Source organism: Sorex fumeus, unplaced genomic scaffold, assembly GCF_029834395.1.
Source record: "Sorex fumeus unplaced genomic scaffold, SorFum_2.1 ptg000149l, whole genome shotgun sequence".
NCBI classification, from domain to species: Eukaryota; Metazoa; Chordata; class Mammalia; order Eulipotyphla; family Soricidae; genus Sorex; species Sorex fumeus.
In genome coordinates, this window is record NW_026606206.1 from 3799934 (window position 1) to 3817929 (window position 17996).

The following is a 17996-nucleotide window of genomic DNA, read 5'->3' on the forward strand; positions in this document are numbered from 1 at the left end:
GCGATGTGGTCCGCAGGGACACCCATTTTCTAGTTGTTTCTCCAGGCCAAGCTTTGGGTAGTGTATGTAACGGATTTGGCTAACTGCTAACTTTCAAGATATATTATGTTTTACTTTCAGAAAAGGCTATTCTCTCTTCCTTAGCTCTCCTGCAAAAGTCGAATGCCCACATCAAACCGAGATGATCATGCCGGAGCAACAATCCACGTCTCATAAATCAAGGATTATTATAACCTTAGACCAGAAACTAGCTACAACCAAGACACAACCAACCCGAGGCTCTGCTAAATCTGAGCTCTCCTCTAAAGCCAGAATCAAGCCACTTCACAGAGAGACAGCGAAAAAGTACATTTGTGGGATTCCCTAGGAAGTATTTTGTTTCAATAAATGTTGTTGTATTTTTGTTTTTTTAATCCCATACTGGGCTGGAGCGATAGCACAGCGGTAGGGCGTTTGCCTTGCACGCAGCCAACATGGCCGACCCGAGTTCGATTCCTCCGCCCCTTTCGGAGAGCCCGGCAAGCTACCGAGAGTATTCGATATGCCAGACACAGTAACAACAAATTGCCAATGGAGACGTTACTGGGCCCGCTCGAGCAAATCAATGATCAACGGGAGGGCCTTTACTTTACTAATCCCATGCTATTTTTCCTGTAGCTCTTCAGGATCTAATTTTATTTTTTTTAATATTTTATTTTATTTGGCTTTTGGACTCACACCTGGCAAAAGCTCAATGGTTACTCCTGACTGCACTCAGCAATTCCTCCTGGCATTGCTCGGGGGACTATATGGGGTGCCAAGGATTGAACCCTGGTCAGCTGTGTGCAAGGCAGACACCTCACCCACTGTATTATCACTCTGGTCGCCAGGATCTAATTTTAAAAGTAACACTTTGGAGGAAAAATACTTTTCAGTATTTTCATATGTGGATACTATAAGTCACTTACTTAATATATGTAATCTGGCAGGTCCTGGAATCAAGACTTATTTAGTTATGTACTTATTCACCAACCGTATTATTCCTCATTATACATCAATATACCTGCAACCCACAATTCATATAATTTGTCTAAACTACCCCATTTTAGCTCCTGTTTTTGAAATTCAAGATAGGATATAACCAGCTAATATAACACCTATAAAAATAACAAAGTCTCAGACTATATAGGATGTTTTTGGTGGGGATCGGGGACAGAGGGGTCCCAAGTGATGATCAGGTGGGTCCAAAGGCCACTCCCTACAATCTTCAGCCACCCAGATGGCACTTCAAAGCAAAGGCCCACAGGACTACATAGGTGCTGGGGACACAGGCATGGCCTCCAGGGCTACACATGCCAATGTTCGGAAGACTATGTGGTGATGGGCATAAAGTTTGGGTCAGGAACACATGAAAGGCAAGTGTCCTAAACCCTGTGCTGCCTCCATGGCCAAAAATGTTTGTTTCTAATAATATACGGGGCAAAATAAAGCCCACACTTGATTATCTTGTTAATAATAGCTGAATAAAGGAGATGGAGGGGATGTGCTCGAGCACGATTTACCTAGGAGTAGATGGGAGAATAAAGTCTTACCTTATGCATTTGATGCATGCCTTCCTGTGGGAAGTCCACAGACCCCACTGTTGGCATAGTGTGTGAGACACTTGGAGGTCCAGGACTTGGCCCCATCATACTGTGGACTGAACCTGGAGATGGTCCTGGCCCTGGACTAGGTCCTAGAATTGGTCCAGGAGAGGGTCCCGGCCCTGGCGAAGGCCCTGGGTGGGGCATTGCGCCAGGGTCTGTGGGCGTGGACATCTACCACTCCTGTCTCCGCCAGTCAGTAGAAGGATAATAAGCTGTAAAGAAAGAGAAAGAAAGAAGTTTTAAACCTGGTGGTAATATCAGAACAAAACAGCTGCTCGTGTCTGATGGTCCCATTTCTGCAGCAAACATCAAACACAACTGCCCTGTCTAGTCCAGATGTTTGAGTCAGTATGAAATATATCCATCTCTCCTCATCTTTATGAAGACCACTTGTTTAAAAGGGAAAAATGCTCTAAATGACTCCCCAGAAAGATATAAATCATCTAAGATTAAAAAAATAAAAAAGACTCACCGGCGAAACTTAAATTTAATGCCTAGGCTGATTCTAAACAAGTTTGGAATTTATTACTGAAGTCAACAGATGCTCTCCATTACCTATGTGGGCACCTTATTAAAAAAGAATCAGTCATAAAAATAAATCCACAACCCACCCCAATGATCCAACCAAGAACCATTTTAAAAAGTGTTTAATTGATCTTTAAATTTTGGGAGCCACATCTAGCTGCGCTTAGGACCTATTTGTGGCTCTGCACTCAGGAGGTGGGGCTCAGGAGACCATATGGGGTGCCGGGCATCGAACCTGGGTTACTCGGATGTAAGGCAAGAGTTCCCGGAAAGTTCCAGGTCATTAAAAGGGATGCGGGTGTGGGGGATATAATTTCCCAAAGAGAAGAGAATATAAAAGAAGTCCTAAGGTAAAAGGTAAAGGCCCTCCCATTGATCATCAATTTGCTCGAGCGGGCCCAGTAACGTCTCCATTGGAGACTTTGTTGTTACTGTGTCTGGCATATCGAATACGTCACGGGGAGCTTGCCAGGCTCTGCCGTGCGGGCGAGATACTCTCGGTAGCTTGCTGGGCTCTCCGAGAGGGACAGAGGAATCGAACTCGGGTCGGCCATGTTGGCTGCGTGCAAGGCAAACGCCCTACCACTGTGCCATCGCTCCAGCCCTAAGTCCTAATCATGGGAAAAGTAGATGTTACAGGAGAGAGACAAATAAGGTTCAAATACCCACAGAAACCATCCTAAGTCTTGTTACTTTGAGATTTTTCTGAGATCAAAATGCATGGCCCTGTTCCGGGCTCGTCCTTCCTGTCCTACCGAGGTCACGAGTTGCCCCCCATGAGCGGCTCTCTGGCACGGCCATGGCTCCAGAGGCACAAGGACTTAATGCAGAGCCCGGCAGCTTGCAGCAGAAAACTGAATGAACTATGCGTTAATCCACGCCACTATGCCTGCCCGGAGGGGGAAGGGTGTTGGTCCCTTCCGCCTTTTTCCCTCTGGAAAGAAAGATGGCAGCCGCTTGGGAGCTTTGTGGAAAGCCAGGTATGAGCCAGTGGTGATGGGGCGACGAAAACCTCATGGGAAGGGGGGCGTTCCCGGCTCGTCCTTCATGCCCTACCGAGGTCACGAGTTGCCCCCCACGAGCGGCTTTCCGGCACGGCCATGGCTCCAGAAACCAGTCTCATAACTATCTGACTCTCAGCAGAAATACTTCCAGGGTTAATAAGTAAAATACCAGAAATCCAAAATTGTGCGGCCGCTATTGCAGCCACGCAACATCGTTTGATTCTTGTGACCAGCTGTAGAAAACAAATTATTCCACAATGCCTTTTCAGCATGTCTGATTTGGGGGTGTAAAGTCTAAAGAATAATGGTGCATCTTTTGTCGAAACAATGAATCTAGTCAAAGTAGATAGTGTTAACTAGAATTCATGTGCCTCACAGGCATTGGGAGGGTTGGGAGGGGGGTGTTTATTGGGGTTCTTCGTGGTGAAAAATAAGTATTGGTAAAGGGAAATGTGTTTGAAATTTGCATAAGCGAGACTTAAATCTGAAAGTTTTGTAACTTTTCCCATGGCGATTCAATAAATAAATAAAAAATAAATTAATTTAAAAAAATGCATGGCCCAGATTATAAGAAGGGGGGAAAAAAATCACAGGTTTATGTCTGGGTGTGTGCAGGTGTGTGCCAGAACAGCCAGATCCAGTTCTTATTGAGAATGACTCCCCCCACCCCACCCCATTACTTCTGGGGTGTCACCGATATCTTAAGATGTGCTCTTGCTCCCAACAAGAAGAAGACCACCTGAATAGGACAGGCCCGGAGATTCATCCTGGCCTTCTTTCTAGCTCAAGATCTCCCAGAGAAGTCATCCATGACCGCTGGCTGAGGGCCCACAACAGACAAAGTGTGGAAATTCCAGTTTTCCGACTTCAGCAGACCCATGTTCCACCATCCATGCTCCACAAAGTCTTGGCATCCACCCTGGGGCTTTGCCTCTGGGACAGGTACAACTCCACCTTGGATATGAGCCGATGCAAGTAAATAAACTGTTCTCCCATATCTGATAGTTCAAGTTCCCAGCAAGACTGAAGACTGGCACTAGGGACACTAATTGTTATAGAGTAGGTTACCTGGGGGCACACACCTGTCCACACAAAAAACTTTCTTTTTCTTTTCTTTTTTTTTGGCTGTTAAATCTCACAATATATAAAATCAGACACCCTAGTAATTTAATTACCTACCGTTTTAGTGCTGGGAATGAAACGAGGCCATTAGGAGTCAAAGATCATAGCAGCTGAGCTTTTTCATAGTGAAATTACAAGCTAAAGAGGGAAACAGAGAAAACTCCCATTCGTTCCATTTTGAGCTACTAACTCACCGGCCCCACTAGCTAAATCTCTAGCAGCTCAGGGCCCATGAGAGTAGAGTCTCGTTCTTCTGCACCCCCACAAGCCCAGTCCCTCCAACTAGCTGCAGCAAGTGTGCAAAAAAGATCTGAAAAAAAAAAAAAACCAAGGCAAGACAGAACACACCAACACCAAAAAAAAAAAAAATGGCAAGGGCCATTTTTCCACAGAGTCAATTATTTCATAAATAAACCTTAGAGTGAACAGTTTTTGAGGTGTGATGACCTAAGAAATCTCTAAGGAGCAGCCAAGGATTCAGGCTATTCTGATCCACGAGTGAGAGCTCCAACAGCAAGCCAATGCCTGGCTACTCTGGAATGATTATGAGGCAGGCACTCTCTCCAGCTCTTTTTTGCTGGTGCAAGACGGGACTTAGAGAGAGGCGACCCAGTTCGAGTGGTTTCAAAAGCACCAGGGAAGCGTTGGGAGCGGATTGTAGCCTGGATTCGCAAGAGAACCCAATGTTATTATTTATTCTTTGTGATTAACAAAGCAGGCAGAAATAAGTTTTGTGTCTGTGCATACGCTCCACCCCCTCAGATACTCACACTCATGTTCAGTCAGCATTTTAAATTTAGGAAGCTGACGTCAATTCAGGGGTACTACAAGTTATAATGTTCTTTCATGTATATCAGCAAGCGAATACACCCCTTTATTTTTTAGTGAATAAAAGGAAATTGCTTACTTCCTGTTATGGCTTACCTTGAAATCAACTTCAATAGCCATTATGGCAATATACCACAGGTCTGAACAATGAAAGCTCAAATATTTAGCATGGTAGCCCTTCTCTTAATTTTTTAATATAGTTTGCTATATCTTAAGCAGTAATGCTATTATCTAAAAACAAATAAGCCCATTCACTTGGGAAACTCATAGAATGCTACAACTACTTGTAGACAGTCTGTCAAAATGCTCTCTCTCTTTTTTTTTTAAGTAAATCATTACAACTTCTTAAGAGAACTTAGAAGGGAACTGGAAAATTATGAGCCTCTCAAGTGGAAAGCAAGTATAAGAAGATGTCACGTGGGAAACTTTTTAACAAGAAGAGAACCTTCCAATGGATGAAATTAATGAAAGCATCTGCGATAAATAGCACAGATTAACAAATGAGAAACTAGCTCAGAAATACAGAGTTTAACAATTTAGCTTGCCATCAAGCTAATGAATTAGTTATTATATGACCTAATTGTAAGAATCAGACTCTCTGGCCTTTGACTGGGAGACCAGAGACCCGGGTTCTCATCTTTACATCTCAGGACTACCCCTAACTTTAGAACCCTGGGCAGTGTTTTTCCAGGACTGTCTCCCGACTTCCCTTGGGCTTGGAATGGAAATATCACAAGGTCCCCTCTATCTTTGACTTACAGCATCTCGGAGACTTCCTCCAACCCCATATGGGGTGGCATTCATCAGAACCTTCATGGTGGAACATGGGCTGTCCCTGCTTCCGCTAACCCCAGTGTAACAGAGAGGAAGGCCTCTTCAAGGGGAGCCTAGAACCCCAGTTTCTTAATCCTTCCTCCTGATTTCTGATGACAACTTTATAGCACCTCTCAAATCCACCATTAAGTTTCCCTAGTGTCAGGCAACTTGGGGACACAGAAGTTACAAAGAGGTGGTGTCTCAAGCAAGTCTTGTCACTAAGTTACTTGGCTGTCCTGCATTATCAACTCAGCACCTCCCTGACCAACTCGACCTAGATATCCCTAGGAATCTGCATCTCCTTCCTTCTTCAAAGCACAGATGAGATGATGCAGATGGCGGTAGTTACAGAGGGATGAGGGAGAGGGGAGCGTTCAGATAACCTATGAGAGTTGAAGGAATCAGGGTCACAAGCTCGCATTAAAAATCTACTTTTCCTGGTTAAAGAAACTTTGGTACATCTACACAATGGAGTACTATGTAGCAGTTAGAAAAAAAATGAAGTCACGAAATTTACATACGAGTGGTACTACATGGAAAATAACATGCTAAGCGAAATGAGTCAGAAAGAGAGGGACAGACATAGGAAGACTGCATTCATCTGAATAACATAAAGTAACAAAATAAGAGACTAACACCCAAGGGCAGTCGTGATAAATACCAGGTTGTTCACTCCATGACTTGGAGGCCAGCCACACACTCTAGGGGCAAAGACAGCTCAGACAGAGAAGGGAGCACCAAATAAAGGGTGCTGGGAAGATCTGCCCAGGATGGGAGATGCATGCTGAAAGTAGACTATGGACCGAACATGATTGCCACCCAATGTCTCTTCTGTAGACCACAGCACCCAAAAGGAGAGATAGAACAAAAGGGAGTGTCCTGCCACAGAGGCAGGGTGGGATGGGGGGTGGGGGGTGGGGTGGGAGGGATACTGGAATTGGTGGGGGTGGAGAATGGGCACTGGTGGTGGGATGGGTCATTGTATAACTGAAACCCAAGCACAACAACTTGTAAGTCTACACCTGTACCTCATGGTGTCTCAGTAATAAAAAATGAATAAATTTAAAAAAATCTACTTTTCTGCTGTGTTGCAGGGGACAGAGAAAGGGAGTTTTACATCGTCCCAAGAAAGAACAATCTGTTCCACCTTTAGAATGGGTCTGGGGAGAGCGCAGGGGAGGCCCAGCAACACCCCCCCCCAGAGATAATAATATTGCTGATCCCATCACCCTCCTCATCTCCCTCAGCCCAGCGTTCCCTGAGGGCCAGCACATTCAGTTCTCTGCCAAGAACTTTTCAACAGAACACCCTGCTTGTCCCCTCCTTTCCCTTAACAACTTTAGATTGTTTTCTGCCTTCCCAACTCAAAGTCTGTGTCCAGCAGCAGCTACAAAGACCAACGGCCATAGGCACCTCACCTGGGTGCAAACCTCCACCCACCCTGCTCCCTTTAGCTCAAAGCCTCAGCACATCCGTCTGCGTGTTTCAATTTCAGCCCCATGGAATTTTTTTTTCACAATTATTTTATTTTTTATTTATTTATTTTGATCAGTATCTTTTCTTTTTCTTTAAATTTTTATTAGTGAGACATCATGAGGGACAGTTGTAGACTCACAAATCTTTGTGCTTGGGTTTCAATCATACAATGATCAAATACCCATGCCTCCACTAGTGCCCATTTCCCACCACCACGGATCCCAGTATCCCTCCCACCCCCCATCCCCCCCATCCCACCCTGCCTCTGTGGCAGGGCATTCCCTTTTGTTTTCTCTCTCTTACATGGAATTTTAAGCCTCACCAGTCCAACCGTGACAACTGGGACTAAAACACAGACCTTCCTGACATTCTGTAATCAGCTGAAGACCTCTGTCCCCACCCCACTTACTTACTGTAAATATTTAAACACGCCAACCTGTGCCTTCGAGGTAATTGTAGGGCCCTGAATTGAGGAGACGTTTTATCACATCCCCATTTAAAGATGAGGACAGGAAAACAGGAAGAGACCACCTAGATTGTCCTAAATCCCCGTGAAAGTCCAGGCTGGCATTTACACTGAGCCCAACCTGCAGCAGTGCCATCCAGCAGAGATCACAGGAAGGCTGGGCTCAGAACTCCCAGGAGTGGAGAGGGGAGGATAAGAAGCGATGGAGGAAATACTTTACAACAATTAGTCTTTGGCTGTGATAATAAACACATTAGTTTAGGAGAAGGCAGAGAGCATGAAGTCGAGCACTGAAAAGGAAGGTGAGACTCGTTTAATCAAAGTGCAGCTTGTTTGACGTCTTTATTCCCAAATGAAAGGGAATAGCCCCTGGGCCCAAGGTAAGCACAATGGAAAAGGAGCAGACTCTGCAAAGCTGAAGGGGAAATGGGACTTAGTTATAAATAAAAACAAGAGGGACAGGATAGAAACTATCTGTAGGCATTTGCGAAGGGTGGTGGGTGGGAGAAACTTGGCTCTTGGGGCCAGGATTGCCACTGGATGGAAAGTATATGGGGATAAAAGTCAAAGGTGGACTATTATATGGAAATATCGAGCACAGACCACATCTGTAAGAATAAGCCAAGCTTCAGTAAGTTTTCTGACTGCTCCAGGACAGCTGAAGATCCAGGAGATAGCAGAAAGAATGCTTTGTTTAAACGTCTGGTTCAGGACTCTATCCTGACCTGGAGGACTTGTTTCCCGGAAGCTTTTCTCTCGATACTGATGGCAACTCCCCCCCCACAAGTAGCCATAGCACCAAAATAAGCTCTGCTGTTCATTATGGGGGAGTGGAGAGTGGGCATGACAGCAGTCAAGATAGAGGAAATAGAAGTAACCCCCCTATCCAGAGTTTCTCTTTCAAGGCCAAGGTGGTAGGACTTTAGCAAAGACCTGGTGCTTTGTATTCCGAGATAGGAAACTTCCAACAGTACAACAGTAGGGCTGGCACCATTGACTGAAAAATACTAAAAACCATCTCTCCACAGTACCAGGAGGATTACTCCATGGCTTAGAGGCCAGCCGGGCATTCTAGGGGAAAGGGCAGCTCAGATAGAGAAGAAAACACCAAATAAAGGGTGTTGGGAGGATCCTCCCAGGATGGGAGATGCATGTTGAAAGTAGACTATGGACCGAACATGATTGCCACTCAATGTCTCTTTTGCAGACCACAACACCCATAAGGAGAGAGAGAGAACAAAAGGGAATGCCCTGCCACAGAGGCAGGGTGGGATGGGGGGGGGGATGGGTGTGGGAGGAATACTGGGACTCGTGGTGGTGGAAAATGGGCACTGGTGGAGGGATGGGTATTTGATCATTGTATAATCGACACCCAAGCACAAAAGTTTGTAAGTCTACAACTGAACCTCATGGTGTTTCACTAAAAAAAATTATTAAAAAAAAAAAACATCTCTTCAATGGACATGAGGTAACAACAGACATATATTACTGGACCCAGACTCTTGAAATGCTTGGAAAATATTTTTTTTTCCCTCAGGCGTATTATTCTTGTCAATTTACCATTCGAAGTCAGGCTTTTCTGTTTGTTTGGTTGGGGTGGGGGTGGAGGCGCTGAAATGGTGCTCAGTGGATCCAGGGGGCCAACCCAGCTGTTGGTTCTGTGCCAGGGCCTAAGGATGTGGTGCTGCAGGGGTCTTCCAGCACTGGGACGGAAGACCTAGGCTGGAACCTCCAAGGCTCATGATGCACCTGATGATACCCCGGGGGGACCACACGGTTCTGGGACTGGCACCAGGGTCGGGCAAAAGTCAGGTTTGCACCTTACCTGTTGTCCTTTCTCCAGGTGCCCTAATACGTTTTTGAAGGTGGGTGGGCTCCATGTGTGTGTGGGTAGGTGGGTGGGGGGCAGTGGGAGATGGGCGATTCTGTTATTCAATCAAGGAAACTAATCAGGAGGTGGGCTGCCACCCTTGCTTCCAATAAACAACCCTGGAACTGATTGTAGCCAGGGTCAAGCCTGGCAAGGGCCTAGAGGCACAGCAGGAGTTAACAATAAACTTGGTTATTGTCCCACCAGCCCACGAGTTACCTCCACAGAATGTAGTTCTTAACCCTACAGCTAACTAGAAGCCATGAGCTGCCTTCTTGAAAGCGTGGGCCTGTGATACAACTCCATGACCTCCATGATGAAGGCAGTGTTTCTACATGGGGAAAAATTCCATTAAAACCGCACTTACAAGAAATCCCAGAGTATGAGAAACTCCTGTCTCAGGCAGCCCTCCAGCAAGTCATCACAGCTGAGGTAGTTATAACGGTAAAAAAAACGGAGAAGTCTCACTTCTGAAACTCACGGGCAAACCCAAACGCCTAGGCAACTGGTCAAAATCACTGTAGCACTGTCCTCCTGTTGTTCATTGATTTGCTGCAGCAGGCCCAGTAATGTCTCATTGTGAGACTTGTAGTTACTGTGTCTGGCATATGGAATACGTCATGGGGAGCTTGCCAGGCTCTGCCATGCGGGCGAGATGCTCTCGGTAGCTTACAGGGCTCTCCGAGAAGGGCAGAGGAATCAAACTCGGGTCAGCCAGGTCGGCCGCATGCAAAACAAATGCCCTACCCTCTGTGCTATAGCTCCAGCCAAACCAAACCAAAAAAAAAAACAAACCAAAAAACCAGTAAAAGTCACTTTCAGACCAAGACACCCCGAAAGCACTATCTTGCATCTATTTTCAGGCATACTCACCTGCCCAGGGTTGTATGGGTCGCCTTTGCAAAGCAACCTCATCTGGGAGACTAATAAAAATCAGTGAGAGCCACTTCTTTCTTGGCCTGAGAAGATAATCTGATTTCTACATGGCAAACGTGCGAGAGCCTGAGACACTGTTTGGAAATTTTCCCGACGGATGTGACACACCGGGATGGAGCAGGTGAACCTGACCACCGGCTGCTGAACGAATCCCGGTTATGTGTGGGAAGAGATCTGGCATTTGCCCCACCGCTGCCCTGACTTTCATAGAAGCAACCAAAGTTCAAGAATGAACCCTCCGAGTTCACCACAATTAACCTAGATAACGCCATTTATGATGTTTAATAAGCCACTTTTTGAAATCACTCTAGTTCATCTGACCTTTTTGAGTTTCAAGTTTCTAATCTACAAAATAAACATCACAGTAGCCAGCTACAGTCTCAGATAAAATACTGATAGAAAAACACCTCGTAAGAGCTGGAGAGATAGGACGGGAGTTAAAGCACTTGGCCTACAGTGGCTGATCCTGAGCACTGGACAGCACATAGAGGCCCCTGAGTACTGCCGGAAGTGATCCCTGAGCACCACCAGGTCTGGCCCCAAACAAAGAACACCTTGCAAGCTACTGTCTGAAAATGTACCTCATCTCGAGAGCTTTTTTATAGCTTCAATTCCCAGTATAGACTTGAATTTATAATCCACCAGGTAAATCCAAAATATTTCTTGTTCCCAAACACTCCCTCGCTCAAAATTTCAGAAAAACGAGTTAAAAAAAAAATCACCAAAGATGTTTCAGGTACACAGCTGATAGTCATACTTCCACTGGTAACTTTTCCTACCTTTTCCTCCCTTTTGTGATTTGGGGCCATGCCTGGCGGTGCTCAGGGCTTATTCCTGGAAGGGCTCGGAGTATGCATCACATGGGATGCTAAGGACTAAAGTCGGGTAGTCAGCATGCAAGGCAAACGCCCTACCTGCTGTACTACTGCTCCAGTTTCAACTTTTTCCAACGTTTAAATTCTGAGAACACTTTTCTTTCAACTTCTTGCCCCAGGGCAACCAAGTCTTACTGGTCCACTGGCCCTGCCAGATTCTTCCGCCTCAGTAACAGTAATCTCAGGACTTCTGATCTCCCGTGAGCAAAGATGAGCAGGAACCCCACCATTTGGACCCTGCCCACCCTCCTTCCGCAATACCTTTCCTCCATCTGGAAGACTTGGCCTACCGCCTCAAATCTGAGAGAGGGTATCTTGGTCTCCGGAACACAAGGCTCCCACTCTTGTGTTTATTGTTTTCCCTTCATGCTTTCCTACCAAAACCTCTAGGGAGTGCTGCAGAATGCTAACCACATTCTTGAAAACGCATAAGCTTTGGGGCTGAAGAGATCGTACAGCGGGTAGAACACTTGCCTAGAAAGTAGACTCAATCCCCAGCATCCCGTCTGGTACCCCAAGAACCCCCAGGAGTAATTGCTGAATTAGGGTACAGCCAAGAGTAACCCCTGAGCATTACTGGGTGTGGTAAAAATAAAAAAAAAATCCAAACGTTAGCTCTTGGAGTCAGAATAATAGTACTATGGTAGGTTGCGTGCCTTGCACACAATGGCCTGGGTTGATCCCCAGCACCCTACAAGGTCCCCCAAGCCATACCAGGAGTGATCTCTGAGTACAGAAGTAAACTCTGAGCACAGATGGGTGTACCCCCCCCCAAAAAAAAAACCCCAAATAAATAAAATGTGTAAGCTCTAAACTGCAAATTTCCATTTTAGTAGATGTATGAAAGATGTCACAACAGCACAGCTATCTAAGAGTCACAAATATTTATAAAACTATCACCTGCCTGGTTTTAAAAAGCACGAAAGGCCAGATGGACATTCACCTTCAAGGTTCAATGATTTACTTCCCAGTGGGATGGCAGACACTGGAATACACAGCAAGAAAGTGAAGAAATACACACTCAGCCTAAACCTAAACAAGAAAACACACTCCAACTACAAACAAAAAAGAATTCCCCCCTTGGGCTTCAGTTAACCTATAAACAAGTCCTTATCGCGGCTGGAGCGATAGCACAACAGGCCAGGCGTTTTTGCCTTGCACACAGCTGACCCGGGTTCGATTCCCAGCATCCCATATGGTCTCTCGAGCACAGCCAGGAGCAACCCCTGTGCATCACCAGGTGTGACCCAGAAAGCTAAAAAAAAAAAAAAAAAGTCTTTATCTTTGTTGGTCTGAGATTTTCTTCTATTTTTAAGTAATTTTTACTTTCAAATATTGAATTCGAGGTTTTAAAGAATAGTGTGTTTGGGTGAGGGGAGGGGTTATAATTAGAATTATATTTAATTTAAAATTCTTAAAATCTTATTACAATGTTTTTTAGATTTCAGTCTACGTATTTAGATTTCAGAATTTATTTCTGAATTTATTTTAGTCTGCGTATTGAGATTTCAGTATTAATTTCAGTCTACGTATTTAGATTTCGGTCTACGTATTTAGATTTCAGAATACGTATGAAATGGTTACCAGTAGTCTCTACTTAGGTAAGTTCTTAAGAAGTTTCTAAAACATTGGTGCTTGCATGAATGTGGGTATTTAAGAATGAAGGTAAATACTCATCTGATAATCCACACACCTAAAACTACTCGACTATATTAAGGTCTGCAGGTTTATTTCAGGTTTGGGACCACACCTGGCAGTGCTCAGGGGTAGGAGGGCTTTTCCTGGCTCTACAATCAGGAGTGACGCCTGGTGGTGCTCAGGGGACCTTATGTGGTGTCGGGGATCCAGAGTCTGCAGAATGATGACAAGCACCTTGACCCCTATTCTGTCCCTCAGGCCCTACTATGATTTGCTCGAGCAGGCCCAGTAACATCTCCATCGTGAAACTTGTTGTTACTGAGTTTGCGATATTTTTGAAAAATTTAAATCACATAATACAGCAGAGTTGAACACCTAAAAGTCTGTCCCTAATAAATAAGCAGCTCATGTAGACCTCAGTTATGTAATAATAAATCCTGAAGTCCAGCCAGGTACTTCTATATGTGAAACATAAATGTTTCAGTCAAAAAAAAAATCTCATCTTCTACACCGAAAGCATCATCTCTATTGAATGTATCAGTTTATAAATAATTGAACTGCACACAATTAAAATTAAATGTTGTTTATATCTAACATTCAAAAGCCCATTATTTAGCTCCTGAATTTCATCAGCTCTATTATATGTTTGGTTAAAGCACACTTATCCAAAATTCTTGGACTGTATCTTGAAAACCTGTACATCTTAAAAGCTCTCTCTAATGCATGCTGAAAACTTGTAAGCCCAGACTGGAAAGTCCCACTTAAGTTGGTGGCAAATACATTAAAGAAAAAAGTATGTTCTCTTTTATTAACATCAGTAAAACCAATGTTTTAGATTCCCATAGGCCCTTTGTAAATACAAAGTTACAACTTCTATGCAGAAAAATAAACACCCCAGGCCTTGCTATAACAGCACCATCTGCATTTTCTATTCTCTTCTACTTAGGGAGCGAGTCAAGAAGAGTTTATACAGTTTCATAGTTCCAACCATCCCAATGATGGCCAGGATCTCAGCCTCCTCTATTGCTCAAAAACAGTCTTCAGGACTCATTTAAAGACAAGCACCAGGGGCTGGAGAGATAGCACAGCGGGTAGGGTAGGGTGTTTGCCTTGCACGCGGCCAACCTGGGTTCGATTCCCAGAGTCCCATATGGTCCCCTGAGCACCGCCAGGAGTAACTCCTGAGTGCAGAGCCAGGAGTAACCCCTGTGCATCGCCAGGTGGGACCCAAAAAGCAAAAAAAAAAAAGAATAATAAAAATAAAGACAAGCACCAATTTACCTAAAAGAAGTAACAAGGGGGAAAAAAATTGGAAGTAACCCACAAAGGTGGCTTTCAGGTTTAAGAAATTTTCCTCATCCATTCTCTAGAAATGCTGGGGGCAGGGGAAAAAAAAAAACTCATTCACAGGACTTTCTAAGTTCACTCTAGTTAAGCAACACAATCCCCCTGACTTCTCTTAAAATCATTTTGACCCAGAATGGTGACATTCAAGACTTGGGGTGGTTAAATCAGATCCTACCAACACTCTCTCAGCGTGCCAGTATTAGGTAATACTCCTGAGGATTTTATTTGGGATCATTCAGTTGTGCTCCTGGCAGCATGTCAAAATGTCAGAAATAGTGATTTATTATTTCTCTGGAGTACCCAGAAGCTGCTGATGTCGAAGTGTCTGACAAAGACCTTGTTTACAAAGGAAGATTCCCAAAGGAAAAATGAAACAGGAAAACACTAGAGGACACCACCACTTTTATAATCTGCAAATTTTTCTGGTCTTACCTCCAGCGTAAATAAGCCTTGAAAAAAAATAAACCGTCAAAACACAGCAGTAATATAGAGAGCATTACAATGACATGGTTTTAAAAATGGTACGTGCCAGTCTACTGGTCTTACCTCATCTTATCTTAAACTTAATCAAAGGGGAAAAAGTCTTAAATCATTATTTCCTCAGTGTTATTTTCTAGCTATCCTGCCAGAAATATTTTAAAGAGAATTCAAGGATTAACCATCTTACACACGCACAGGCACTTAAATTTTTTTTTTTCTTCTTTTGGTCAATCCCAAGCCTCAGGTGTTGGTCAAAGCACTTTTCAAGAAACTTGACAAGAAATGCTCAAAAACCACTTTAAACCCGAACAAAAGAAAAGATCTGAGGCTGCTTTGAACACACTCTTGTGGTGAATATTTTCTGTGAAACACCACAGAGCAGCCAGTCCGAAAGCTGGGATGCCACTGCTGTCACTCAAGAGAGAAAAGCCAGCGAGGAAGGAAAAGCACCACCCTCGCGCGCCCCACGCCCACCCACCCCCCCACCCCTCCGCAGGGTCCTAAACGGTTCTAATCCCCGAAATCCAAACTGATTTCCCAACGTCCTTTCTGTACAGGGGATCTCTCTTCGGTGCTCCATCTGCACGGAGCTGAATCTGTGTCAGCAGGTCTGTTTTGTCCTACAGTAGACTTCAATAAATATCTTTTGAACCTAAAAGGTGTCTCCAACCTTCCCCCTTCTTTGCAGAGGCAAACATCTGAGTTGCCAGGGAGCTTAAAAAAAAAAAAACTGGGAGAATAAAAGGGCAATTAGATTCCTAAAAGAGAAAGTGTGTCTCCATTTGCATAACAATGTTCCAACTTGGATTCGAACCTGCCACACCTCTAAGCACTTCTGGAGGGTGCTGAAGTGGGTTGGAAACCTACCAAGTTCAGTCAGTGTTAGCAAACAAACCTGGGGTCATAGCCCCCCCCCCCCAAAAAAAAACTGGTGGACATAGTCCCCAAGAATATATTTGTGTGTACCCTGGTGAATCCGGGCATCCTCCTAAAATGGGAGAACTCTTTTTTTTTTTTTCCACATCACTCTCAGTGTTTCCTGATTCTTGGAAGTTGGAATTTTCTTCTTGATACCCAAGGAACAGTTTCCCTACTCGCACAAACATGGCATGGCCAGGTGTAAATTAATAAATCCTTTGAAACCGCAGTTGACATTTTAACTCTGCTGCAGGTCAGAGTTAAAACACAGCCAGACCTTAACCTTAACCGTGGACAAACTGTATAATCCTTAACGTCTTTCTGCATCCCATATACTGAAAGAATCAAACCTCCCTAATGACCAGGAGACAGTGCAGAGCCCTCCCCATAAAATACCGATTTGCAGTTTACCAATGGACCAGTTTCCATCAGGTTGGGGGGTGATGATGGGGGAGGGGGATAGAAGGAGGGACTGGAAGGAGGGAGGGAGGGAGGGGGGGATGCAATGTGACAACCTTGCAAAACTCTCCCCAAAGTTATATAAACAAAGAAGGGGAGCAGCCCCTTGTGGGCTTTGCACCCATGTGCTTCTAAAATTACATAACACCCGGTGCAGGCATTGGAGAAGGAATGGATTCTGCACAACTCAGTCTCTCTCCCTCATTCCCAAGCCCGTCTCTTTCTCTTTAAAAAAAAAAGATATTTCCAAATGCTTGGCGAGACCCAAGTGGCACTTCCGACTCTTTCCGATGATTGCTGGAGTCAATACTGCGAGAGAGTCGGAGGCACGTTTAGGCCCCAAGTTTGAGTGGACAGCAGAGCCCCCTCCCTCCAGGGGCGCGCGGCCACTTCACTCTCCCCGGGACCCCCCTGGGGGGAGAGAGGGAAAGACCTGCCAGGCGCCCGCTGCCTGCAAGGCCTTCCTCCCTTCTCGGGGTGCCTCTTGGCCGCGGCAAAGTTTTCCAAGCGATCGATCGATGGCCCTGGAGGGGGCCCCTTGCCACCCCCTCTACCCGCCTGCCCGCCTGACTTTGCAGCAAGAGCCAAGCCCGAGGGGGGCCGGCGGGGACCGCGCTGGCTGGGGCGCAGACGCCTTACCTGGAGCTGGTGGTGGGGAGCGGGTCAGGGGGCGCCGAGCAACAGCGGCGGCAACAACACCAGCAACAACAGCAACAACAGCAGCAGCAGCAACAACAACAGAAAGCGGCACGGGGCCCGGCGAGCCTGCGGCGGCAGCGGCCCGCGCCGGGTCTCCCCGCCCGAGCCCTAGGCCGGCGCCCGAGCCCGCGCGTGTCCTGTCACGGCCACCGAGCGTGTCCGAGTGTGCGCTGGGCCGCCGTGACTTCCCGATCCCCGGCCACCCGCGCCCCGCGCACACGCCGAGCGCCCCACTGACCTCGGCCGCCCAGCCGGGCCCGCTCCTCCCGCCGCGCGGCCGCGGCGCCTCCGGCTCTCCCGACGCGCCTGGCCCCGGCGCGCACACAAACACACACACACACACACGCACGCACGCACGCATGCATGCATGCATGCACACACGCATGCACACATGCACACGCGCGCGCGCACACACACGCACACACACGCACTCGCGCTGGCAACTCGCACCCAACGCGCAGACACACACTCGCGCGCCGGCCCGGGGCGCCGCGGGGAGCCCGCCGCCTCCTCCCACCTCCCCCCCTAGCCTACTTAGCCGCCCTGCCAAACTTTTTTTTTTCCCTTTTTTCCAGCCTGATCCCGGTCCAACTTCCCTCCGCCCTCCGCCCCGCTGCAGTCCAAGCCCGCCCCGAGCTCACCCAGGATCAGCCGCAGACGGATAGACCCGGATAAAAGAAGGATAAGGAGGATAAGGAGGAGGAGGAGGAGGAGGAGGAGGATGGTGATGGTGATGGTGATGAGGAGGATGAGGATGCCATCCAGGCGGCCCACCGAGGCCAAGGCGAGCGCGCACACACTTGGCCAAGCAGGAATATTTCCCCGCGGGGACCGGAAACCGGCCCGAGTGTCCCCGGTCCAGGGTGCGGGGCTGGGGGCGGGGGTCCCCCGGGGACTTGCCACCGCTGCTGC

General features: G+C 46.4%; 1 protein-coding gene across 3 annotated transcripts in view; it reads right to left on the reverse strand.

Annotated features, from left to right (window-relative positions):
- SMARCA2 (SWI/SNF related, matrix associated, actin dependent regulator of chromatin, subfamily a, member 2) overlaps window positions 1-17385 on the reverse strand; it is a 230175-nt gene extending 212790 nt beyond the window's left edge. The window contains exons 1-2 of one of the 3 annotated variants that reach the window (XM_056106879.1): window positions 17323-17385; window positions 1572-1837 (exon numbers count right to left, since the gene is read on the reverse strand). In XM_056106879.1, coding sequence (XP_055962854.1) covers window positions 1572-1796 — 225 coding nt within the window. In that variant the 5' untranslated portion in view covers window positions 1797-1837; window positions 17323-17385. The remainder of the gene's footprint in view (window positions 1-1571; window positions 1838-17322) is intronic. The other 2 variants (XM_056106877.1, XM_056106878.1) reach the window with 2 other exon arrangements.
- Between the last annotated feature and the right edge of the window lie 611 nt (window positions 17386-17996).